Source organism: Myxine glutinosa, chromosome 1 (genome assembly GCF_964187855.1).
Source record: "Myxine glutinosa chromosome 1, kmMyxGlut1.1, whole genome shotgun sequence".
NCBI classification, from domain to species: domain Eukaryota; kingdom Metazoa; phylum Chordata; class Myxini; order Myxiniformes; family Myxinidae; genus Myxine; species Myxine glutinosa.
Genome location: NC_136261.1, coordinates 270382247 through 270409173, shown reverse-complemented (window position 1 = coordinate 270409173; position 26927 = coordinate 270382247). Strand labels below are relative to the sequence as shown.

The window sequence follows — 26927 nt, the reverse complement described above, 5'->3', positions numbered from 1 at the left end:
CCAACTATAAGTGGTTCACCTGTATGGCATAGGTGCCACGTTGACCCAGAGGTCCATCAACGGGTGGTGCTTGCCCGCAAAAGAACTGCGGTCCATGGTGGGCGGCCACAAAAATTGCGGTCCATATGGTGTATCGATCCAGGCAGCAAGCAGCGGAAGTACAGGCCCACAACTGCAGAGCCAGCACCTCTCTCTCTCCTCTCTCTCTGCCCCAAAGCCAGATCCTCGGAGGTGGGAGACAAAATAAGACAAGTGAGCAAGGTGGTAAGGGCGCAAAAGTGCACGCAATATAAGGTAATGCACACTGGGGGCACATGGGAACCAGGTGAGACAGGTACGTTCCTACCGTACGCCCCCCCCCCCCACCAGGTAACCTACATTGCCCCTCCCTTACCCCTTACTGTATCCACAAAACACAACACTACCCATAAACATCTACTTTACACATCAACAAACGTCCCTACTGTCTTCCCCGTTCCTCCCATAAACCAAATTCGTCTTCTCTCCCTCCTAACCAATCAAATTTGCCATTTCCAACTCCCATCAAAATTTGCCATCTCCAACTCAACATCAAAATTTGCCATCACCAATTCATCATCAGTCCCTCCTAAGGAGGGAGAGATGGAATCACCCCAATGTCTTATCCACGTCGTGATGCGTCTCACAAATCCAAACAGCAATTCTTATTTCCTGCAACACAGAACAAAGGAACACAGGTGTGGAGTCATCATCATCACCTCAGGTAAGTGGCTGCGTATGGTGCGACAGGTTCATCAATCCTAACTATTTCCTAAATGACTTTAACAACTTTACATTACCCGGGGTCTTTCCCTGCCAATCCATTGGCCAACTTACACTATGGGTTCTAAAAACCAATTCCCATTGACCAAACTGTGGTGCTTCTCAATTTGGGGTCTCACCCCCCCCCCCCCCCCCCCCGATTCATCTCCCGGTGCCCTCGCACAATTTCTGGGCTGTGACGTGTAGCTCTCCCAGCAGGTCTACCCACCTGCACACCTCCACCACTGTAGTTGCCACCCGAGCTTACCTGCTCCTTACCCTAACCTAACTAACTGGGGAAGGCCCTCTCGCACTCTCACCCCCTCAGTGCCCTCTCTGGCACGGGCTGCCCGATCCACACCCGGGATCCTCAGGCACCCACTGACACTAACGTCTCCCAGAGCCCACCTGTGGCCTCACCTGGCCGACATCCTCACAGTGGTGGAGTGCCCAAACCAACTACACACACTAACAGGCTACACGCCCAGCCATTTCCACAACACTAATGCACCCATCCACAATACCATTCTTCCACCCGCACCACAAATGCCAATATCCAACCACAATTTACCTATACCCTCTACCTAACACTTACACTACCCGTCCCGGGTACTCGTGAAAGGGGTCCACTCTTCCCCCATCCACACCTTCGCACCATGCACACCACTCCGTACCACTTACTCCAACTCTCTCCACACCACTCATTCCAATACTCCATGTATTCCACACACCTGTACTTGCACACCTGTGCTCTCACACCTGGTGCTGCCTGCACCCTTCTCTCCCCTAAGCGCATTCGCGCTGATCCACAACACTCACTACCCATACACTGCTCCACACACCTGTCCAGTTCTCACACAGCATCATCTCATCTAACTACTCCCCTCTGAAACTTGCGCTTCCCAGTCGTCCCTTTAAACTATTGCGCTCCCACGTCATTATCATCCACTCTAATCTACCTGCGTCCCCACTACAGGTATCAGTCACTAACTAACCTTAACGTTACCTAATGTCATCTTCGCTAGATCCCTACACACAATATCCTAACCCACCCGGGCTAGTTTTCACTGCCATACACCCCCTAAGCTAGTGCGCATTTGCCCCAACCCATGGGAAGGGTGGCAGGGATGCCACCCTTACCCACCGTCATACGGCGCGAGTGGGACCTTGTGGGACCACCTCGTATGCGAGTCGTTGCCCGCCTGCCGGACCCCGTGCGTCGCCCCTTGCGGGGTCAGCGCGGGGCCGAACCGGCCGGGCCCCCACAGTACATTACCCCCAAGGGGCTCTCGTGCCTCCCCTGTCCCTCTAAAAACTACCCCTGTTGGTGTCGATGCATGGGTCACACTTCCGCAACCCGCTACCCATTCCATACCACCACAACCTTGCTCACTCACACCTCGCACCTCTCCCATCACCGGACCCTCTCGCTCGCACCCTCGTTCCATACCCTCCGGACCAGCCATACACCTCACTCTTGGCCTCTCACGAACATCCGGGTCTATCTCGACCCCCAAGCTTATTAAATCACCTGGCGCATCATACGCACGACCATATTGGTCACCACTTACACCGGGTCCTCTTTCTCTTCGCTTCTCCTCCATCACCTGCGAATCCCTCATCCGGTTAATGAGCACATCATCACGATCCGAACACAGACTTTGGACCAATTCTTTTACTTCCTCCTTTATTTCTTTCTTATCCTCTCTCCGTCGCTTCTTAATTTCGCTCACCCCTTCTTCCACTTCTTCTAATTTCTGCTTCACCTCCTTCATCTCCTCGTGCGCCCCCTTAAGTTCTTCCTCTAACTCCACCTTATTTTTTTCTATGTGCTCCCGCACCTCCCGCTCTTTAACCTCCATCACCTCTACCACCTTGTTCATTTTCCTCGTCAGGTCCTCATGTACCGTCTGACACTCTTTTTAAATTACCCCTACGTCCTTTTTCATCTCCTTCTGTGTCGATTTTAAACCCTCTATTACCGCTGTGTTCTTCTTTACCTGGTCCCCCAACTCCTTTTGTCCCACTGTCAGTTGTTCTACTCCCAGCGTCAACTCCTCGATACCACCTTGCAATTTTACAGTCCCCTTTCTCACCTCCTTCTCCATGCGCTCCTTACAGTGCCTCACCTCCTCGCGCACTCCTCTGACCTCCTCACTCACACCTCTTCTGATCTCCTCTCCCATCACTTGCATCTCCTGCCCAGATGCCACCCTCATCTGCTCCATTTCCTCCCTGTGAGCATCCAATTTAGTTTCTACCCCCATTCTGACCCCCTCTATCTGCTGCCCCATTTTTTTAACTTCCCTTTCCGCTTGGTCCCTCATGTCCCTCAATTTGCCTTCCATACTGTTTTCTAACCCCTCTAACCCCTATTTCATCCCTTCCATTTGATTCTCTTGAGCGGCCATTCTGTTTTCTACCCCCGTTAACCCCTCCTGTATTTCCCCTAATCTATTGTCTAATCCCTCAAATTTGTTTCCTAATCCCTCTATTCTACTCCCTAACCCTCCGATCTGGGTCCCCATCCTTTGTTCTAACCCCTCACCGGTACCCCTCGCTTCGTCCCTCATTACCCCCATTTGGCCCTCCAATCGCTCACCCAATCGCTCACTATCAGCCCTCATTTGCTCACTATTAGCCCTCATATCGTCCTTCTGCAGGTTGAGGGACGCCTGCATTTGTACCATAAATTGCTCCATGAGGGCCTGCATTTGGGCCATCCCTCCCACTTGTGCAGCGGGTGCGGCCGCCGTAGCAATGTGCGAGGCGCCATTTTGCGCGCCCGCAACCTCGTGCGCGAGGACGCCATTTTGTGAACCTGCCGCCCTCACTGCTTCGCTCTCCTCATGTCCCTCAATTTGGTCCTGGATCGACCCTGCCTCACTCTCCTCTACCGGAACCCAGCCGTCTTGATCTGCCATAGCGCGACCTTCAAAATTCGGGTTTTTATTTTAAAACAAAACAAATTTCACAGTTAATAATTTCGAGCGCGTGAAGCGCGCTTCGGGTCCGATCTCACTCCTCGACACCAATTGTTACGGACACGACTTTGATGTTATGATGGGCCGAGCGGAATGGCCGCCGTGTTCGCACAGTTTACCCGATTCCACCCGACGTTGACCAAATCGCGTTATGCTAAATCAATGAAGGAAAGGACACAACGGCTGGGATAAATGAAACGACACAAGGGGTACAGTTCTCAAGACCTCCGGAGGAGGATATAATTGGTGGTGCAGAAAAGGGGTAGATTACAAGGTAAGAGGTAAAGCACAGAAAAGGTGGGCACTTAGACACAATCTTATCTATTCCCGACAGACCACAGACAAACGGAACAAGACTGACACACAGGGATTGATGGCAGGGAAGGACAGGCAGTCGATAGCACAAGGTGCACCTTGGCTCAGGGGCAGAATCAAACACGGTCCGGTCCAGAGATGCGGGGAGGTATTGCAGCGCTCGGAGGTGGCGTCTCTCTTCCTTCAAGTCCAGCGCGTATCTGACGTCACCTCCCTCTTCCTGCGCATGCTCAGCGGGGAGTGACACGCCCTCGGCTCGTTGGCTCCGCCCCAGATGGAATCGGTCCGCCGCTTCTATTGGGTGCGGGGGGTTACCGGGCTCCGCCCTTGACGAGGAGCTGACAGCGAGCCCCTACGTGGTAACCCCGTCGGAGCACATGTTCAATGGCGGCTAACCAAGCCGGAGTGAGGACGCGCACTCCCCGCGCCGCCGCCGTTGTTGTTGCTGTTGTTGTTGCTGTTGTTGTTGTTGTTGTTGTTGCTGAACCGTGAGGAAGAGCTGCGGGGAGGTATTGGGAGGTCCTAAACTTCCTAACGGTGCCATACAATCACAATCTGGTGCAACGAAGAGTCAGAATTAATGGAAACGAGTCCTTAACTGACATAGACTAAGAATAACTAGCAAGATGTCCTATAGTTGTCTACGTGAGATGCGGTGGACCTGGATGCGACATTTAATGGGGGAAATAGGGGAAGGTCGGGTCTACAGAGTGTTGTTTACAGAAAATGGGACTAGGGAATGGGGGATTGGGGATAGTTGGGAAGTATTGGGGAAACAGGGGAATATTTAAAAGCGGATATGGATGGAGGCCAATCTCATATCCGCAACAATATATATATATATATATATATATATATATATATATATATATATATATATATATTGTTACGGTCCGCGGATTAGATGTTATTTTACCGAGCGGAGGTATAACCGCCCGCGGCCAAACAGTTGTTCCCCACTAAACCCGATTCACCCAACGTTGGCCGTATCGCGCCACAGCTACTCAATCTGGAAAACTCTAAAGCGACCGAATGCAAAGAGGAAGAAGACGTACAGAAGAGTAACGGGATTTATTACTATTTACACACATAAGCAAAAAGAACAGTCACGATTATTTACAGGGGACATGAGACGCAGGTGACACAGTGAAAATTACTAGCTTATACAGACTTAGTTACTACCCAGGACAGAACAAACAAAGACGACTCACATGGGGAATTGCAGAGTGGATTGGCTGGAAGGAGGTGTGTGGCTGGAGGGGGAGGACGGCACGGAGCTGGCTGGAGCTTGATCCCGCACGGGACGTCGGGCTGGACCTCGACGGCCGCTGATGCCACCGATCCTGTCGTGTGCGCGGGATCACGGGTCGGATCACGGGTCGGATCATGGTCGGAGCCGACGCGCTGGTGGGGGGTCTGACGTGACGGGTTCTCTCCTCTCTCTTTCTTTTGTCCAACCACTCTTTCTCCACCGACAACTCAACGCAACCAACGCAACCACTCAACGCAACCACTGACCACCCCTGACGACCAACTCAGCTCTTGTCATGGACCTCTCTTTTCAGACTCATCTCCTTGTCTCAGTAAAAGCGCATCTCTCTTGGGGGCGTCTCTCATGGGTTATATATAGCCCCACCCTTGAACCTTTGCGAACCTCCCCGATCGCTCTTCCTCCGCCCTCTCAAACCAAACCCCTCGTGCTTGGTTGGTTGTTCGGGGCCGGGCCACTCCTCCCCTCTCTGACGAGGTGGGGACCCGCCTTTCTTCCCCAACCCTGCCTCGTGGCCAATGGTGGTTGAAGAAAACCACCCAAAATGCAGTTGGCCATTGAAATGAAATGAAAGGGGATCTACTCTTATTTCACTTGGTGCAATGGAGTATTTAAATTAATGGGAGTCACAGCCTTACCCTAAGACACATAATAAGATATAAGCTACTGAACAAGGGTTTTATCAGGTCCTGCAATGTGGTGTTTATGGAATAACTACCGAGACGCCCTTTTTATCTTTACACTACGGAGGTATTTACAAGGAATCATTACATTTTTCAGAGGGTGATATTTACAACAATTTACTATACAATAAAAAAAACAAACCATTCTCATATCCACAACAATATATATATATATATATATATATATATATATATATATATATATATATATATATAAATAAAATATACATAAAATATACAGTCACGTGAAAAAGTAAGTACACCCCATGTAAAGTTTTGACTTTTTCAACATTTTTCAACATACAGCTATTTGATCTTCATTTCAACAATATTGATAGATAAAAGTGATATAATATAACAAATATCATGCAACATTTACATTTTGTCGTCCATTGTATAATTTAAATAAACATAAATGCAAATTTCGCATGTGGAAAAAGTAAGTACACCCCATGAAATGTTTTTAAAAATCTTTTTAACATATGTGGACATATCAATATTTGATCTTCATTTAAACAGTATCTTTAGATAAAGGTGATCGAATTGAACAAAAAACAATGAAGAATTGACTTTGCAATAATTTATTCAACAAAAAATTAACAGATGCCATTTCCTTCTGTGGAAAAAGTAAGTACACCCTTGGCTCTAATAGGTGGTATTGCCCCCTTTGGCAGAAACAACCTCAAGTAGGCGTTTCTTATAGCTGTCTACCAGTCTCTGACATCGACTGGGAGAATTTTTTGCCCACTCCTCCAGGCAGAATTCTTTCAGCTGTGCGATGTTTGAGGGGTTTCTTGCATGCACAGCTCGTTTCAAATCCCCCCACAACATCTCGATGGGATTGAGATCCGGGCTTTGACTTGGCCATTCCAGAACCCTCAATTTCTTTCTTTTCAGCCATTCCTTGGTGGATTTACTGGTATGTTTAGGGTCATTGTCATATTGCAAGGTCCACCTTCGGTTGAGCTTCAACTTCCCGACAGATGGCCTCACATTATCCTCAAGCACCCTCTGGTACAATGAAGAATTCATCGTGGATTCTATGATGGTGAGCTGCCCAGGCCCTGATGCAGCAAAGCTGCCCCAAACCATAATATTTCCACCACCATGCTTTACAGTTGGTGTCAGGTTCTTGTGGTCAAATGCTGTCTTTGGTTTTCACCAACCATGTTTCACCAACCGTTTCACCAACCATTTATGTCTTTCAATCCTGACAAATCTCACACTCTTACTATGCCTCTCCAAAAAGATCGACTGGACAACCCTCCCATCTACTTTCTCAACAATCCTCTCCAAGAAGTTCTGTCGCTCAAGCTTTTGGGTCTCACTATCTGCCATGATCTTTCTTGGGAAAACCACATTTCCAAGCTGGCTTCCAAAGCCAGTCGCCGACTGGGCATCCTCCGTCGTGCGAAGTCCTTCCTCGGCACACCTGAGCTCCTCACCACATGCAAGGCTTTCATCTGCAGCTCAATGGAATACTGTTCTCCCCTATGGGCCGGTGCTCCTGCCTCACACCTAGCTCGGCTTCACGCTGTTGAAACCAAAGCTTTCAGAATTATTGGAATCTCCCGCGATGAAGCTATCTCTGAGGGCCTTTCACTCACTCACCGCAGGCAGGTAGGTGGTCTTTCTGTCTTCTACCGACTCCTCTCCGGCCTTGCAAAAACAGCTCTCTCTGTGCTCTGTCCCCCAAATATTCCTACAGGTCGCACAAGATCTGCCAGCAACCCTCTGATGGTTAAACTGCCGAAATCTCGGCTCTCTGCTCACCTTCACTCTTTCATTCCTCTTTTCTCCCGCCTCTGGAACAAACTCCCTCACTCCCTTCAATCCCACTCCTCCCTCCAGGTCTTTAAAACAGCTGTTCACCACCATCTCTTATCTTCCCCCATCCAAAACCTTGATCTTTTCTACCCCCGCTAATTCACCCCAGATCCACCTTGTTTGAAATTCCAACTTCTTTCCTGGAAGTCCTGGCAGTGTCCATATGTTTTATACCTCACCCACCGCCCCCTTCCCATGCCCCCCCCCCCCCCCAAAGCCCTCGCCCTCTCTCAGATCTCTCGATGTCTCCATGTCTCTCGGTCCCTGCTCTCAAATGATGTGTTTGTGTCCTTCCCCCTCTCTCCCCATCTTGTCTACCGCTCCCGATGTTATATGTTTTATGTGTCGGTTTGTCTTTTTGTGTGATTAATGTTCGCTCTTTCACGAGCCTCGATCTTGTATACAAAAAAAACAAAAAACAAACAAACCACGTCTTCTGGTACTGTGGCCAAATAGCTCTACCTTTGACTCATCTGTCCAGAGCACATTGTTCCAGAAATGCTGGTCTTTGTCTAGGTGTTCATTGGCAAACTTTAGTCTTGCCCTGATGTTCTTTCTGGACAGCAAAGGTTTCCTCCTGGCACACCTCCCATGTAGATGAAATTTGTGCAGCCTCTTTCTAATGGTAGACTTGTGCACTTTGACCTCAACAGTGGCAAGAGCTACCTGTAGGTCCCGTGATGACATTCTGGGGTTCTTCGAGACTTCTTTCAGCATCTTCCAGTCTGCTCTCGGGCTGAACTTGCTGGGGCGGCCTGGCCTGAACAAGTTGGCAGTTGTTTGGAATCTTCTCCACTTGTAGATGATCTTCCGGACAGTCGAATGACTGATTTCAAATTGTTGGAGATCTTTTTAAATCTGGCAGATTGGGTATGAGATCTGGCAGAGTGGCCAGACGGAAGCCTCTCCTCAGTGAAAGACACATGAAAGCCCGCTTGGAGTTTGCAAAAAAGCACCTAAAGGACTCTCAGACTCTGAGAAACAAGATTCTGTGGTCTGGTGAAACCAAGATTGAACTGTTTCGCTTCCGTCTGGCCACTGTGCCATAAAGCCCAGATCGGTGGAGTGTGGCAGTGATGGTTCTCCTTCTGGAAGTTTCTCCCATCGCCACACAGGATATCTGGAGCTCAGCCAGAGTGACCATCGGGTTCTTGGTCACCTCTTACCAAGGCCCTTCTCCCCCGATTGCTCAGTTTGGCCGGACGGCCAGCTCTAGGAAGAGTCCTGGTTGTTCCAAACTTCTTCCATTTAAGAATTATGGAGGCCACTGTACTCTTGGGAACCTTCAATGCAGCAGAGATTTTTTGTTGGCTTCCCCAGATCTGTGCCTCGACACAATCCTGTCTCTGAGCTCTGCAGGCAGTTCGTTCGACCTCATGACTTGGTTTTTGCTCTGATGTGCATTGTCAGCTGTGAGACTTTATATAGACAGGTGTGTGCCTTTCCAAATCATGTCCAATCAATTGAATTTACCAGAGGTGGACTCCAATCAAGGTGTAGAAACATCTCAAAGATGATCAAGAGAAATGGGAGGCACCTGAGCTAAATTTCAAGTGTCATAGCAAAGGGTATGAATACTTATGTCAATGTGATATTTCAGTTTTTTCTTTTTAATAAATTTGCAAAACTTTCTCAAATCCTGTTTTCTCTTTGTCATTATGGGGTATTGAGTGTAGATTGATGAGGGAAAAAATGAATGTAAACGATTTCAGCATGAGGCTGCAACATAACAAAACGTGAAAAAAGTGAAGGGGTCTGAATACTTTCTGAATGCACTGTATAATACTGAAAAAGGCAGGGAGACCGAGTTGATAATGTAAAACTATTGGATTAGAGCAAAACCTTTCCAGAGTTTTCACGTGAAAACACCGAGGCAAATACAGCTTCTCCAAGCTCAGTTGCCCGGAATGGTGATTGAGGACAAGCTTTCCAATGTGGCCATCTGATTTGTACGTGCTGAATGTGGAGTGCGCTGTTGGTGCATCCAGCTTCTAGTTTGTGGATGCAAGTCTATGGTGGTAATATGTTGCACATATATGGCTGCCTTTTTACTTTTTTAATGAAAAAAATAATGGTGGTATCAAATTCCTCATGTAAGATAACATACAAATGAATGAATATGAATGAATGAATGAGCGTTTTAAGGCCATTTTCCCCGCTACAGCGGGGGTTAGCCTTGCGGGCCCCATGACAATCATGGTTCCCTGTTTGAGGCAATGTTTTTTTGGCCGGATGCCCTTCCTGACGCCAACCCGTAGTCGCCTCTTACGATGCGCAGGGATACGGTGTACCTATTCTAAACCGGGGTACACACCGGGATCATTCATCCCAGCAAGCTGGTACTCAATTTGCCGACCTCGGAAGGATGACAGGCCGAGTCAACCCCCCTGGTGTTAATTTAGCGATCTACCGGGATTCTAACTCAGGATCCCGGGATCCCAAGCCAGCACCCTAACCGCTAAGCCAACACCAGGCTTATGTAAGTAACATGTAAGATAACATACAAAAGGTCATATTAATCATGCTTACACCTTTTCTAGTTATGAAGATATGAATAAAAGTTGATTTTCTTTTTTTCCGATTCTGTGGTAGCCATCTTGGATTTTCTGACTTTTCTCATTTCTCCCTGAGGGTGAGGAGTCCACAGCCACCTGGATATCATCAAACATATGCTAGAGATGAATTATCAACAATAAAAACACTTTCTCCAACAAATAGGGGGGGGGGGGGTTACCTTCTTTGGCTACCTGACCAAATTGCACTTGTATTCTTAATCACCTGATTGTAGATTTGTGTTTAATTTTTGTCATTAAATATTTTGTGCTACTTTTATTATAGGATATATGGTGCCTTCAGAAAGTATTCACACCCCATGACTTTTTCACATTTTGGTATGTCACAGCCTGAATTAAAATTGGATTAAATTGAGATTTTTTTTGTCACTGATTTACACATAATACCCCATCCCATCATGCCAGTGGAATTTTTATTTTTGGAATTTTTTCCAAAATAATAAAAAATGAAACAAATATCTCATTTGCATCAGTATTCAACCCCCTGAGTCAATACTTTATAGAATCATCTTTGGCAGTGATTACAGCTTTGAGTCATCTTGTGTATGTCTGTATCAGCTTTGCACATCTGTATTTGGAGAGTTTCTCCCATTCTTCCTTGCAGATTTGCTTAAGCGCTGTCAAGTTGGAAGAGCAGCGTCGGTGAACAGCAATCTTCAAGTCTTTACACAGATTCTCAATGGGATTCAAGTCTGGGCTGTGGCTAGGCTACTCAAGGACTTTCACATTCTTGTTCTGAAGCCATTCCAGTGTTGCTTTGGCTGTATGTTTGGGGTCATTATCCTGTTGGAATGTAAATCTTCACCACAGTCTGAGGTCTTTTGCACTCTGAAGCAGGTTCTCAAGGATTTGCATGTATTTGGCTCCATTCATTGTTTCTTCTATCCTTTCAAGCCTCCCAGACCCTGCCGCTGACAATAATCCCCATGGCATGATGCTACATCACCATGCTTCATGCTAGGGATGATGATAGATGGGTGATGAGCTGTGCTCGGTTTCCATCAGATGTAGCACTTTGCATATGCTCGGTTTCCGTCAGATTTAGCGCTTTGCATTTAGGCCAAAGGATTCAATTTTTGTCTCATCAAACCACAGAAACTTTTGCCTCTGTTCTGAGTCTTTCACGTGCCTTTTTGCAAAGTCCAATTGTGCTGTCATGTGCCTTTTTCTCAGGAGTGGCTTCCATCTGGCCACTCTCCCATAAAGCCTATATTTGTGAAGTGCTGCAGAGACTGTTGGCCTTCCGGCAGGTTCTCCCATCTCAGACAAAGAACTCTAGGTCTGTCAGCGTTGTCATTGGGTTTTTGGTCACCTCCCTGACCAAGGGCCTTCTTGCTCTGTTGCTCAGTTTGGTTTGACCTCGAGCTCTAAGAAGACTCTGGATAGTTCCATTTTGTTTCCATTTCATAATGATGAAGCTCCAATGTGCTTTTGGGAACTTTCAACACTATAAATTATTGTTTTAGACTTTTCCTCAGATTTATGCCTCCTCACAACTCTATCTCAGAGTTCTACGGACAGTTCCTTGGATTTCATGTTAGAGTTTCTGCTCTGATGTGCACTGTGTCGATTGTTTGACCTTGTTTTGAAAGGTGTGAAAGATGCAATTTATTGAATTGGCCACAGGTGGACTCCAATGAAGTTGTAGAGACATCTCAAGGATGATCGAATTGAGCTCAGGTGCATCTAATTTCCTTTTAAGTGTCATAACAAAGGAAGGGGTTGAATACTTATTGACTCAATACATTTCAGCTTTTCATTTTTGAATAATTTGTGAAAATTTCTAAAAAATAAATTCCACTTTGACATTATGGGGTATTATGTGTCGATCACTGACAAAAAAAAAACTTAATTGAATCCATTTTTAATTCAGGCTGTAACACAACAAAATGTGAAAAAGTCAAGGCATGTGAATTTGGATTCCCCAATCATGACTGTATGTACTCCACTCCAAGCTGAGCAATGGTGTGTGTGTGTGTGTGTGTGTGTGTGTGTGTGTGTGTGTGTGTGTGTGTGTGTGTGTGTGTGTGTGTGTGTGTGTGTGTGTGTGTGTGTGTGTGTGTGCATACAGGAACAAGTCAAGAGTACAGTGGGATAATCCGGCATGGAGCAAAACTTCTCTTTGCCTTTGCTGAGGCAACAGTGCCAAAAATAACTGTCATTACTCGCAAGGTAACGATGGATTTATTTACAAATGAAGTGATCATCATTTTCCTGCATATTTGTGAATGCATGTTGGAGAGTAATCTGGCATGATGATCATACATAACGGATTAAAAACAAGAAAACGTCATGCGTAGCACGATACTTGCAAAATACGCCCTCCCCCAAAAGTTTACCATTGATACAGCAAATTGGCCATTTCATGAAGATTTAAATTTACAATCTTGATCAAAGCTCGGGTCAACAGGATGAAAAGTGACGATTTTAGAAATTTGGCCCATGTTGACCTTTTGGCCTATGTTGACCTCAAGAACACTTGGTGGTTGAAGTCAGTGACCAGATATGCAAGTCCTCTTCAAATTTCAAGTCAATTGGATGAAAATTGAGGATTTTAGAAATTTGGCCTATGTTGACCATTTGGCCTATGTTGACCTCAAAAATACTTGGTGGTTGAATTCAGTGACCAGATATGCAAGTGGTCTTCAAATTTCAAGTCAATTGGATGAAAATTGAGGATTTTAGAAATTTGGCCTATGTTGACCTTTTGGCCTAAGTTGACTTCAAGAATACTTGGTGGTTGAATTCAGTGACCAGATATGCAAGTCCTCTTCAAATTTCAAGTCAATTGGATGAAAATTGAGGATTTTAGAAATTTGGCCTATGTTGACCTTTTGGCCGATGTTCACCTAAAATATAATTTGTGGTTGAATTCAGTGACGAGATATGCAAGTCCTTTTCAAATTTCAAGTCAATTGGATGAAATTTGAGGATTTTAGAAATTTGGCCTATGTTGACCATTTGGCCTTTGTTGACCTAAAAAATTATTGGTGCTTGAATTCAATGACCAGATATGCAAGTGGTCTTCAAATTTCAAGTCAATCGGATGAAAATTGAGGATTTTAGAAATTTAGCAAAGTTGGTGACCTTTGGCCTATGTTGACCTTTTGACCTATTGACCCCAAAAACAATAGGCTTCTGGCATTTGACCAACTCTACCACTTGGTGAAGTTTGGTGAAGATCGGTTGAAAATTGTGACCTGTAGGCCGGTGACAAACTAACAGAGTCACAAACACAACCGACCAATATACTCTATAGAAAAATCTTCGATTTTGCAAGTAATAAAACACAAATTTAGGTTTTCCATGAGCCTCGATAACGAACTTCAGGCCTGGCCAGACAATTGGTGAAAGACTTGGGCCAAAACTACAACAGGCCATACCCACAATAATGTGGGAATAATTGTGGCAGTAGAAGATTAACAAGCTAACTTTTGTATTGGGGAACAGGTGGATCTGGGGAATATGGACCATCAAGTCTATAAAGGACAGGTAAAAGCAGTGACGTGAAATGTCCAAGTTGCTATCTGGAATTACTAGATTAAAGGGTGAGATTGGATGGACAGAGGAAAGTGATTTCCCCAGGTGGAATACAAAGGGGGCAAATGTTTGTTTTTTTTTTTTTTTTTTTTTTTTTTTCGGGTGAGGATAAGCAGATTGCCTGGAGAGGCTGCCAATGAATAGAATAGTGCATCAGACCCATTCGGTCTTTGACGTAATGGATGGTGAAAAGGCAAGAAGTGCCACAGCATAATTGAAATGTGGTCTAACTCATGAAGTATTCTGGAAAGCTCAAAATACCTAACCCGTCCCACTGCCCCCACATAACCCCACTCCTCACCCCCAACTCCTACTTCCTCATACATAATGACTTTTTCACCCGAGAAAGTTGAGAAACATATGAACAGCCTCGACTCTGCCGCTGTGATGTGTGGATGTTAAATATACCAGTGGCCTTTGCAAAGAGTAAAGAGTAAGCGATGTACTGTAGCACCATGGCCAAATTCCAATTCCTGTTCTACCTTACCAAATTTTAGGGGGGGGGGGGGTAGTGGTGCATCAGCGGCACTCTGTGCTCCCAGGAAACGATGCTTCCTGCAGCCACATGCTGCATATGAAAGAAGTGCCTTGCTTTTGTTGATTTTTTTGAAAGGTGATGCAATATTTTGCAAATATTACATCATATCCAGGTATTCATTCCTTGTTTTATATCTTGTACATACACGGTCTGAAAAGTAATTATCTGTTTTTAACTTGCCATTTTTTAATAACAAATATAGATATTACCTTTTTCCCATATTTGATGTTTCAGTCAATACATTTTCTTATAGAAATAATTAAAATTCCACACAAGATCCCACATTTCTCCCACACTTTTGTAATCTCACTGATAGGTTCTCTACTGATTTTTCCCCAAATATGTCTTGGAACGTTGCCAAGAACATCGTGAATTTTGTTTTGAAGATCATGTATCGAGTCACTTTCTCAAGAAGCCTCTTTCACTTGTGTTAAAAGTCACTTTCTCAAGAAGCCTGTTTCACTTGTGTTCAGTCACTTTCTGAAGAAGCCTCCTTCACTGATGTTAAAAGTCACTTTCTCAAGAAGCATATTTCACTTATGTTAAAAGTCACTTTCTCAAGAAGCATATTTCACTTGTGTTAAAAGTCACTTTCTCAAGAAGCCTCCTTCACTGATGTTAAAAGTCACTTTCTCAAGAAGCATATTTCACTTATGTTAAAAGTCACTTTCTCAAGAAGCATATTTCACTGATGTTAAAAGTCACTTTCTCAAGAAGCCTCTTTCACTGATGTTAAAAGTCACTTTCTCAAGAAGCCTCTTTCACTTGTGTTAAAAGTCACTTTCTCAAGAAGCCTCTTTCACTTGTGTTAAAAGTCACTTTCTCAAGAAGCCTCTTTCACTTGTGTTAAAAGTCACTTTCTCAAGAAGCATATTTCACTTATGTTAAAAGTCACTTTCTCAAGAAGCCTCTTTCACTGATGTTAAAAGTCACTTTCTCAAGAAGCCTCTTTCACTGATGTTAAAAGTCACTTTCTCAAGAAGCATATTTCACTTATGTTAAAAGTCACTTTCTCAAGAAGCCTCCTTCACTGATGTTAAAAGTCACTTTCTCAAGAAGCCTCTTTCACTGATGTTAAAAGTCACTTTCTCAAGAAGCCTCCTTCACTGATGTTAAAAGTCACTTTCTCAAGAAGCCTCTTTCACTTGTGTTAAAAGTCACTTTCTCAAGAAGCCTCTTTCACTTGTGTTAAAAGTCACTTTCTCAAGAAGCCTCCTTCACTGATGTTAAAAGTCACTTTCTCGAGAAGCCTCCTTCACTGATGTTAAAAGTCACTTTCTCAAGAAGCCTGTTTCACTGATGTTAAAAGTCACTTTCTCGAGAAGCCTCCTTCACTGATGTTAAAAGTCACTTTCTCAAGAAGCCTCCTTCACTTATGTTAAAAGTCACTTTCTCAAGTAGCCTCTTTCACTGATGTTAAAAGTCACTTTCTCAAAAAGCCTCCTTCACTGATGTTAAAAGTCACTTTCTCAAGAAGCCTCTTTCACTTGTGTTAAAATTCACTTTCTCGAGAAGCCTCCTTCACTGATGTTAAAAGTCACTTTCTCAAGAAGCCTCCTTCACTTATGTTAAAAGTCACTTTCTCGAGAAGCCTCCTTCACTGATGTTAAAAGTCACTTTCTCAAGAAGCCTCCTTCACTGATGTTAAAAGTCACTTTCTCGAGAAGCCTCCTTCACTGATGTTAAAAGTCACTTTCTCAAGAAGCCTCCTTCATTTATGTTAAAAGTCACTTTCTCAAGAAGCCTCCTTCACTTGTGTTAAAAGTCACTTTCTCAAGAAGCCTCTTTCACTTGTGTTAAAAGTCACTTTCTCAAGAAGCCTCTTTCACTGATGTTAAAAGTCACTTTCTCGAGAAGCCTCCTTCACTGATGTTAAAAGTCACTTTCTCAAGAAGCCTCTTTCACTGATGTTAAAAGTCACTTTCTCAAGAAGCCTGTTTCACTGATGTTAAAAGTCACTTTCTCAAGAAGCCTCCTTCACTGATGTTAAAAGTCACTTTCTCAAGAAGCCTCTTTCACTTGTGTTAAAAGTCACTTTCTCAAGAAGCCTGTTTCACTGATGTTAAAAGTCACTTTCTCAAGAAGTCTCCTTCACTGATGTTAAAAGTCACTTTCTCAAGAAGCATATTTCACTTATGTTAAAAGACACTTTCTCAAGAAGCCTCTTTCACTGATGTTAAAAGTCACTTTCTCAAGAAGCCTCTTTCACTTGTGTTAAAAGTCACTTTCTCAAGAAGCATATTTCACTTATGTTAAAAGTCACTTTCTCAAGAAGCCTCTTTCACTTGTGTTAAAAGTCACTTTCTCAAGAAGCATATTTCACTTATGTTAAAAGTCACTTTCTCAAGAAGCCTATTTCACTTATGTTAAAAGTCACTTTCTCAAGAAGCCTCCTTCACTGATGTTAAAAGTCACTTTCTCAAGAAGCCTATTTCACTTGTGTTAAAAGTCACTTTCTCAAGAAGCCTATTTCACTGATGTTAAAAGTCACTTTCTCAAGAAGCTTCTTTCACTGATGTTAAAAGTCACTTTCTCAAGAAGCTTCTTTCACTGATGTTAAAAGTCACTTTCTCAAGAAGCCTCCTTCACTGATGTTAAAAGTCACTTTCTCAAGAAGCCTCCTTCACTGATGTTAAAAGTCACTTTCTCAAGAAGCCTCCTTCACTGATGTTAAAAGTCACTTTCTCAAGAAGCCTCCTTCACTGATGTTAAAAGTCACTTTCTCAAGAAGCCTCTTTCACTTGTGTTAAAAGTCACTTTCTCAAGAAGCCTCCTTCACTGATGTTAAAAGTCACTTTCTCAAGAAGCCTCCTTCACTGATGTTAAAAGTCACTTTCTCAAGAAGCCTCTTTCACTTGTGTTAAAAGTCACTTTCTCAAGAAGCCTCCTTCACTGATGTTAAAAGTCACTTTCTCAAGAAGCCTATTTCACTTGTGTTAAAAGTCACTTTCTCAAGAAGCCTATTTCACTTATGTTAAAAGTCACTTTCTCAAGAAGCCTATTTCACTTATGTTAAAAGTCACTTTCTCAAGAAGCCTCTTTCACTGATGTTAAAAGTCACTTTCTCAAGAAGCCTCTTTCACTTGTGTTAAAAGTCACTTTCTCAAGAAGCCTATTTCACTTATGTTAAAAGTCACTTTCTCAAGAAGCCTATTTCACTTATGTTAAAAGTCACTTTCTCAAGAAGCCTATTTCACTTATGTTAAAAGTCACTTTCTCAAGAAGCCTATTTCACTTGTGTTAAAAGTCACTTTCTCAAGAAGCCTATTTCACTTATGTTAAAAGTCACTTTCTCAAGAAGCCTATTTCACTTGTGTTAAAAGTCACTTTCTCAAGAAGCCTCTTTCACTGATGTTAAAAGTCACTTTCTCAAGAAGCCTATTTCACTTATGTTAAAAGTCACTTTCTCAAGAAGCCTCTTTCACTGATGTTAAAAGTCACTTTCTCAAGAAGCCTCTTTCACTTGTGTTAAAAGTCACTTTCTCAAGAAGCCTCCTTCACTGATGTTAAAAGTCACTTTCTCAAGAAGCCTCTTTCACTGATGTTAAAAGTCACTTTCTCAAGAAGCCTCCTTCACTGATGTTAAAAGTCACTTTCTCAAGAAGCCTCTTTCACTTGTGTTAAAAGTCACTTTCTCAAGAAGCCTCCTTCACTGATGTTAAAAGTCACTTTCTCAAGAAGCCTCTTTCACTGATGTTAAAAGTCACTTTCTCAAGAAGCCTCCTTCACTGATGTTAAAAGTCACTTTCTCAAGAAGCCTCTTTCACTTGTGTTAAAAGTCATTTTCTCAAGAAGCCTCTTTCACTGATGTTAAAAGTCACTTTCTCAAGAAGCCTCCTTCACTGATGTTAAAAGTCACTTTCTCAAGAAGCCTCTTTCACTTGTGTTAAAAGTCACTTTCTCAAGAAGCCTGTTTCACTGATGTTAAAAGTCACTTTCTCAAGAAGCCTCTTTCACTGATGTTAAAAGTCACTTTCTCAAGAAGCCTCTTTCACTTGTGTTAAAAGTCACTTTCTCAAGAAGCCTCTTTCACTTGTGTTAAAAGTCACTTTCTCAAGAAGCCTGTTTCACTGATGTTAAAAGTCACTTTCTCAAGAAGCCTCCTTCACTGATGTTAAAAGTCACTTTCTCAAGAAGCCTCTTTCACTGATGTTAAAAGTCACTTTCTCAAGAAGCCTCCTTCACTGATGTTAAAAGTCACTTTCTCAAGAAGCCTCCTTCACTGATGTTAAACGTCACTTTCTCAAGAAGCCTATTTCACTTGTGTTAAAAGTCACTTTCTCAAGAAGCCTTTTTCACTAATGTTAAAAGTCACTTTCTCAAGAAGCCTCCTTCACTGATGTTAAAAGTCACTTTCTCAAGAAGCCGATTTCACTTATGTTAAAAGTCACTTTCTCAAGAAGCCTCTTTCACTTGTGTTAAAAGTCACTTTCTCAAGAAGCCTCCTTCACTGATGTTAAAAGTCACTTTCTCAAGAAGCCTATTTCACTTGTGTTAAAAGTCACTTTCTCAAGAAGCCGATTTCACTTATGTTAAAAGTCACTTTCTCAAGAAGCCTCTTTCACTGATGTTAAAAGTCACTTTCTCAAGAAGCCTCTTTCACTGATGTTAAAAGTCACTTTCTCAAGAAGCCTCTTTCACTTATGTTAAAAGTCACTTTCTCAAGAAGCGTCTTTCACTTGTGTTAAAAGTCACTTTCTCAAGAAGCCTCTTTCACTTGTGTTAAAAGTCACTTTCTCAAGAAGCCTCTTTCACTTGTGTTAAAAGTCACTTTCTCAAGAAGCCTCTTTCACTGATGTTAAAAGTCACTTTCTCAAGAAGCCTCTTTCACTGATGTTAAAAGTCACTTTCTCAAGAAGCCTCTTTCACTTGTGTTAAAAGTCACTTTCTCAAGAAGCTTCTTTCACTGATGTTAAAAGTCACTTTCTCAAGAAGCCTCCTTCACTGATGTTAAAAGTCACTTTCTCAAGAAGCCTCTTTCACTGATGTTAAAAGTCACTTTCTCAAGAAGCTTCTTTCACTGATGTTAAAAGTCACTTTCTCAAGAAGCTTCTTTCACTGATGTTAAAAGTCACTTTCTCAAGAAGCCTCCTTCACTGATGTTAAAAGTCACTTTCTCAAGAAGCCTCCTTCACTGATGTTAAAAGTCACTTTCTCAAGAAGCCTCCTTCACTGATGTTAAAAGTCACTTTCTCAAGAAGCCTCCTTCACTGATGTTAAAAGTCACTTTCTCAAGAAGCCTCTTTCACTTGTGTTAAAAGTCACTTTCTCAAGAAGCCTCCTTCACTGATGTTAAAAGTCACTTTCTCAAGAAGCCTCCTTCACTGATGTTAAAAGTCACTTTCTCAAGAAGCCTCCTTCACTGATGTTAAAAGTCACTTTCTCAAGAAGCCTCCTTCACTGATGTTAAAAGTCACTTTCTCAAGAAGCCTCCTTCACTGATGTTAAAAGTCACTTTCTCAAGAAGCCTCTTTCACTTGTGTTAAAAGTCACTTTCTCAAGAAGCCTCCTTCACTGATGTTAAAAGTCACTTTCTCAAGAAGCCTATTTCACTTGTGTTAAAAGTCACTTTCTCAAGAAGCCTCCTTCACTGATGTTAAAAGTCACTTTCTCAAGAAGCCTCCTTCACTGATGTTAAAAGTCACTTTCTCAAGAAGCCTCTTTCACTTGTGTTAAAAGTCACTTTCTCAAGAAGCCTCTTTCACTTGTGTTAAAAGTCACTTTCTCAAGAAGCCTCCTTCACTGATGTTAAAAGTCACTTTCTCAAGAAGCCTCTTTCACTTGTGTTAAAAGTCACTTTCTCAAGAAGCCTCCTTCACTGATGTTAAAAGTCACTTTCTCAAGAAGCCTATTTCACTTGTGTTAAAAGTCACTTTCTCAAGAAGCCTATTTCACTTATGTTAAAAGTCACTTTCTCAAGAAGCCTATTTCACTTATGTTAAAAGTCACTTTCTCAAGAAGCCTATTTCACTTATGTTAAAAGTCACTTTCTCAAGAAGCCTCTTTCACTGATGTTAAAAGTCACTTTCTCAAGAAGCCTCTTTCACTTGTGTTAAAAGTCACTTTCTCAAGAAGCCTCTTTCACTTGTGTTAAAAGTCACTTTCTCAAGAAGCCTCCTTCACTGATGTTAAAAGTCACTTTCTCAAGAAGCCTCTTTCACTGATGTTAAAAGTCACTTTCTCAAGAAGCCTCCTTCACTGATGTTAAAAGTCACTTTCTCAAGAAGCCTCTTTCACTTGTGTTAAAAGTCACTTTCTCAAGAAGCCTCCTTCACTGATGTTAAAAGTCACTTTCTCAAGAAGCCTCCTTCACTGATGTTAAAAGTCACTTTCTCAAGAAGCCTCTTTCACTGATGTTAAAAGTCACTTTCTCAAGAAGCCTCTTTCACTGATGTTAAAAGTCACTTTCTCAAGAAGCCTCTTTCACTGATGTTAAAAGTCACTTTCTCAAGAAGCCTCTTTCACTTGTGTTAAAAGTCACTTTCTCAAGAAGCCTCCTTCACTGATGTTAAAAGTCACTTTCTCAAGAAGCCTATTTCACTTGTGTTAAAAGTCACTTTCTCAAGAAGCCTCCTTCACTGATGTTAAAAGTCACTTTCTCAAGAAGCCTCCTTCACTGATGTTAAAAGTCACTTTCTCAAGAAGCCTCTTTCACTTGTGTTAAAAGTCACTTTCTCAAGAAGCCTCTTTCACTTGTGTTAAAAGTCACTTTCTCAAGAAGCCTCCTTCACTGATGTTAAAAGTCACTTTCTCAAGAAGCCTCTTTCACTTGTGTTAAAAGTCACTTTCTCAAGAAGCCTCCTTCACTGATGTTAAAAGTCACTTTCTCAAGAAGCCTATTTCACTTGTGTTAAAAGTCACTTTCTCAAGAAGCCTATTTCACTTATGTTAAAAGTCACTTTCTCAAGAAGCCTATTTCACTTATGTTAAAAGTCACTTTCTCAAGAAGCCTCTTTCACTTGTGTTAAAAGTCACTTTCTCAAGAAGCCTCCTTCACTGATGTTAAAAGTCACTTTCTCAAGAAGCCTCTTTCACTGATGTTAAAAGTCACTTTCTCAAGAAGCCTCCTTCACTGATGTTAAAAGTCACTTTCTCAAGAAGCCTCTTTCACTTGTGTTAAAAGTCACTTTCTCAAGAAGCCTCCTTCACTGATGTTAAAAGTCACTTTCTCAAGAAGCCTCCTTCACTGATGTTAAAAGTCACTTTCTCAAGAAGCCTCTTTCACTGATGTTAAAAGTCACTTTCTCAAGAAGCCTCTTTCACTGATGTTAAAAGTCACTTTCTCAAGAAGCCTCTTTCACTGATGTTAAAAGTCACTTTCTCAAGAAGCCTCTTTCACTTGTGTTAAAAGTCACTTTCTCAAGAAGCCTCTTTCACTTGTGTTAAAAGTCACTTTCTCAAGAAGCCTCCTTCACTGATGTTAAAAGTCACTTTCTCAAGAAGCCTCTTTCACTGATGTTAAAAGTCACTTTCTCAAGAAGCCTCCTTCACTGATGTTAAAAGTCACTTTCTCAAGAAGCCTCTTTCACTTGTGTTAAAAGTCACTTTCTCAAGAAGCCTCCTTCACTGATGTTAAAAGTCACTTTCTCAAGAAGCCTCCTTCACTGATGTTAAAAGTCACTTTCTCAAGAAGCCTCTTTCACTGATGTTAAAAGTCACTTTCTCAAGAAGCCTCTTTCACTGATGTTAAAAGTCACTTTCTCAAGAAGCCTCTTTCACTGATGTTAAAAGTCACTTTCTCAAGAAGCCTCTTTCACTTATGTTAAAAGTCACTTTCTCAAGAAGCGTCTTTCACTTGTGTTAAAAGTCACTTTCTCAAGAAGCCTCTTTCACTTGTGTTAAAAGTCACTTTCTCAAGAAGCCTCTTTCACTTGTGTTAAAAGTCACTTTCTCAAGAAGCCTCTTTCACTGATGTTAAAAGTCACTTTCTCAAGAAGCCTCTTTCACTGATGTTAAAAGTCACTTTCTCAAGAAGCCTCTTTCACTTGTGTTAAAAGTCACTTTCTCAAGAAGCTTCTTTCACTGATGTTAAAAGTCACTTTCTCAAGAAGCCTCCTTCACTGATGTTAAAAGTCACTTTCTCAAGAAGCCTCTTTCACTGATGTTAAAAGTCACTTTCTCAAGAAGCTTCTTTCACTGATGTTAAAAGTCACTTTCTCAAGAAGCTTCTTTCACTGATGTGTAAAGTCACTTTCTCAAGAAGCCTCCTTCACTGATGTTAAAAGTCACTTTCTCAAGAAGCCTCCTTCACTGATGTTAAAAGTCACTTTCTCAAGAAGCCTCCTTCACTGATGTTAAAAGTCACTTTCTCAAGAAGCCTCCTTCACTGATGTTAAAAGTCACTTTCTCAAGAAGCCTCTTTCACTTGTGTTAAAAGTCACTTTCTCAAGAAGCCTCCTTCACTGATGTTAAAAGTCACTTTCTCAAGAAGCCTATTTCACTTGTGTTAAAAGTCACTTTCTCAAGAAGCCTCCTTCACTGATGTTAAAAGTCACTTTCTCAAGAAGCCTCCTTCACTGATGTTAAAAGTCACTTTCTCAAGAAGCCTCTTTCACTTGTGTTAAAAGTCACTTTCTCAAGAAGCCTCCTTCACTGATGTTAAAAGTCACTTTCTCAAGAAGCCTCTTTCACTTGTGTTAAAAGTCACTTTCTCAAGAAGCCTATTTCACTTATGTTAAAAGTCACTTTCTCAAGAAGCCTCCTTCACTTGTGTTAAAAGTCACTTTCTCAAGAAGCCTCCTTCACTGATGTTAAAAGTCACTTTCTCAAGAAGCCTCTTTCACTTGTGTTAAAAGTCACTTTCTCAAGAAGCCTCCTTCACTGATGTTAAAAGTCACTTTCTCAAGAAGCCTCCTTCACTGATGTTAAAAGTCACTTTCTCAAGAAGCCTCTTTCACTTGTGTTAAAAGTCACTTTCTCAAGAAGCCTCCTTCACTGATGTTAAAAGTCACTTTCTCAAGAAGCCTCCTTCACTGATGTTAAAAGTCACTTTCTCAAGAAGCCTATTTCACTTGTGTTAAAAGTCACTTTCTCAAGAAGCCTATTTCACTTATGTTAAAAGTCACTTTCTCAAGAAGCCTATTTCACTTATGTTGAAAGTCACTTTCTCAAGAAGCCTCCTTCACTGATGTTAAAAGTCACTTTCTCAAGAAGCCTCTTTCACTTGTGTTAAAAGTCACTTTCTCAAGAAGCCTCCTTCACTGATGTTAAAAGTCACTTTCTCAAGAAGCCTCTTTCACTTGTGTTAAAAGTCACTTTCTCAAGAAGCCTCCTTCACTGATGTTAAAAGTCACTTTCTCAAGAAGCCGATTTCACTTATGTTAAAAGTCACTTTCTCAAGAAGCCTATTTCACTTATGTTAAAAGTCACTTTCTCAAGAAGCCGATTTCACTTATGTTAAAAGTCACTTTCTCAAGAAGCCTATTTCACTGATATTAAAAGTCACTTTCTCAAGAAGCCTATTTCACTTGTGTTAAAAGTCACTTTCTCAAGAAGCCTCTTTCACTTGTGTTAAAAGTCACTTTCTCGAGAAGCCTCGTTCACTGATGTTAAAAGTCACTTTCTCAAGAAGCCTGTTTCACCTGTGTTAAAAGTCACTTTCTCAAGAAGCCTGATTTTTGGATCATGTTGTTGAAGAGTATGACACACTTATTGCTGTAAGATCTCATTAATGTATAGATCTGCCATCAGATTGCCAGGTATACGGATCAAGTTAGTGTGAAAAGTTTCAGCAAGACCACTCCACATCATTACACTTCCACCTCCAAAATTTGCAGCTTCCTGGATACAGACTGAGGCATATTGCTCATTGCGTCTTCTGTAGACCCATTCATGTCCATCATGCCTTTCAAGGAGAAAACTGGATTATATACTGAATATAACACTTTCCCATGTTTGTGGAGGTGATGGTTTGACCACTAAGCGTGCTTGGATGTGTCACGGTGCAAGTCTTGGTTGCTGAACAGGATGGTGAGCACAGATCTCTGCATCACAGAGTCTCCTCAAGACGGTGTTGACACTTATCCTATGAGGTCCAGGGAATGTTTGCAGTGCTCTGGACAGTTTGAAACAGATTGCATATATGGGTCATACAAATGTATCGGTACTGAGCGGGAGTCGTTATCCTGGGATGTCCACTTCTTGGCATATCTTTTGCTGATCCAGTGGCTTGATAATGTATTTTGAGGTCATAAACGGTTCCCCTTCTCACGTTTAAGAGCCTTGTAACATGGCTAATGCCATGATTACAGCGTGCTTCCACATTATGCAATATGATACCGTCCAATTCACTGATCCTCATCAGCAGTTGCATTATTGTCAACAGACCTGGAAAGCATCAGATGCTGGTGCAACACTCCAGACTTGCTATTAAACCCATGCAGGCCTTGCATCCTTACTCTTTCCGGCAGCCTTGTTGTGCCAACCCAACTCCTTGATTATCAACTGGGCCTCACCATCAGACACAACCTTTCCTGGGAATACTACATTTCCACGCAGGCTTCCAAAGTCAGTTTAATACTGGGCATCCTCTCCATTATGCCAAGTCCCCAATACATCTCAACTTCTCATTGCCTACAAGGTATTTCTCTGTACCTCGATTGAGTATCACTTTCTAATCTGTGACTCATAGATGCTGTGAAATAAAAAAGTCAACATCAGCATTTTCCACAGAGCCAATATCTCAGTTTCTCTCCACCAACAGGTTGGTGGCCTCTGATTAATACCACCTTTCTTCCGGGCTTTCTGCCATGCTATTTCAGCCCTAAGCCTCTCCAGGATTGCACACATTCTTCCACTAACCCCTTCCCTGTTAACCTTTCAAAATACAGACTTGCTGCTCACCATTCCTTTTTTTCTGCCTGATTCAGTACTTCTCACCAGATGGGCTAGTCTTTCTTACTCGCATGATCTTTCCCTTTTCTATGCCCATCTATCCTCCCCATACTCACCTCTCATTTTCAGGTTGCAATCTTTGTCTTTCCTCTGCTATTATCCCATTCACCCACCACTTGTTTGTATGGTTGTTATCCCACCACCCTACTTTCACAATAATTCCCCTTTTACCTTTTCTCTACTCCACACACAAGTGCAAAGTGTGATGCAGGCCAGGCATCTTCCCTTCAAAGCAATACTGTTACATGGAGCATTCTATTTTGTTAATATTAAGTGTGATAATTCAATTTGACCTTTGCAGGAGGTAAAGCTCCACTTTTTCTAGAATATAAATAATTGCTCAAAATTGGAGACTGCTAACTGGTAACCCTGGATTACCATGTAATTTATCACCAGTTTGGTTTTAATTTTATGTTGATGGTAGGCTTGTTTTATCTATACAAAAATGCTTTCCTTCCACAGGCTTATGGGGGTGCCTATGATGTCATGAGTTCTAAGCATCTCCGTGGTGACATGAACTATGCTTGGCCCACAGCAGAGGTTGCAGTTATGGGAGCAAAGGTAATGTTGGGTGTTCTTGGTTTTTGTTTAGTCGTGCAATATAATTTCTGATGTGCCATGCAATGTTCTATATATATATATATATATATATACATATATATATATATATATATTATATATATATATATATGTATATATTGTTGCGGTTTTGTGTTTTGATAATAAAGGTTAATTTCCCCTCCTAGTTTAGTTACACAACAACATGTAGCCTCGTTAAAGCTCAGTTATTTCTTAGTAAATGTAAGCGTAGACCTTTCCTATGTGTAGTTTTGCGTTGAGTAGGATAATGAGAATGAGGTCCTTTACGATGCCTCGATGCTTTGGGTTTTGGCGCAAAATACCACGATGCCGGCCTGAACAAGTCGATCAAGGCCGAAGGAAGGCGGGGCAAGAGGAGTGGGAGTGACCGGTAAGCACGAGCCGCCAATCAGGGCTCAAGGGGAGTGACTACCACGGCGGCAAAAGGCGGGGTTTGGAACATTCGATTCGGGCCAGGGCGGGACGATATATGACCCTGTGCCCAGAGCCCCCACCTCAGTTATGAGGCAAGCCCATCAGTCGGTTCGGAGCGCTGAGTTATGAGATGGGAGGAGACGCGCTCCGTTGAGTTACGAGAGGGAAAGCGCTGTGTTGAGCTGGAGTCAGATCCTCCGTTGAGTTACGAGAGTGAAAGCGCTGAGTTACGAGTTATGAGTTCGGAGCGCTCAGTTTTACGACAGTTGTATTAATTGTGCTGTAAAAGACAGCCGTGCCGGGCCAGAGACGCGCATATTTTCCCACCTGCCTGCCTTTGCGGAGATACGCGCCGCGAGGATTTTCCCGCCTGCCTGCCTGTCTTCGCCGGGGATACGTGCAGTGACCGCCAGAGGGCCACGCCGGGTGAGCTGTTCCTGGACGACCAAAACCGGCGCGTTCAGCGTATGAACAATTCTTCCTTCATCCCCCTGTGAGTGTGAGTGGGCC

At 42.6% G+C, this 26927-nt stretch overlaps 2 protein-coding genes across 3 annotated transcripts in view; both read left to right on the top strand.

Annotated features, from left to right (window-relative positions):
- FAXDC2 (fatty acid hydroxylase domain containing 2) overlaps nucleotides 1-26927 on the top strand; it is an 881086-nt gene that overhangs the window by 472394 nt on the left and 381765 nt on the right. The gene's annotated exons all lie outside the window — the stretch shown is intronic.
- Nucleotides 1-26927, top strand: part of PCCB (propionyl-CoA carboxylase subunit beta) — an 89057-nt gene that overhangs the window by 43111 nt on the left and 19019 nt on the right. The window contains exons 12-13 of the mRNA XM_068131854.2: nucleotides 12504-12604; nucleotides 25866-25964. Of these exons, the coding sequence (XP_067987955.2) occupies nucleotides 12504-12604; nucleotides 25866-25964 (200 nt within the window). The remainder of the gene's footprint in view (nucleotides 1-12503; nucleotides 12605-25865; nucleotides 25965-26927) is intronic.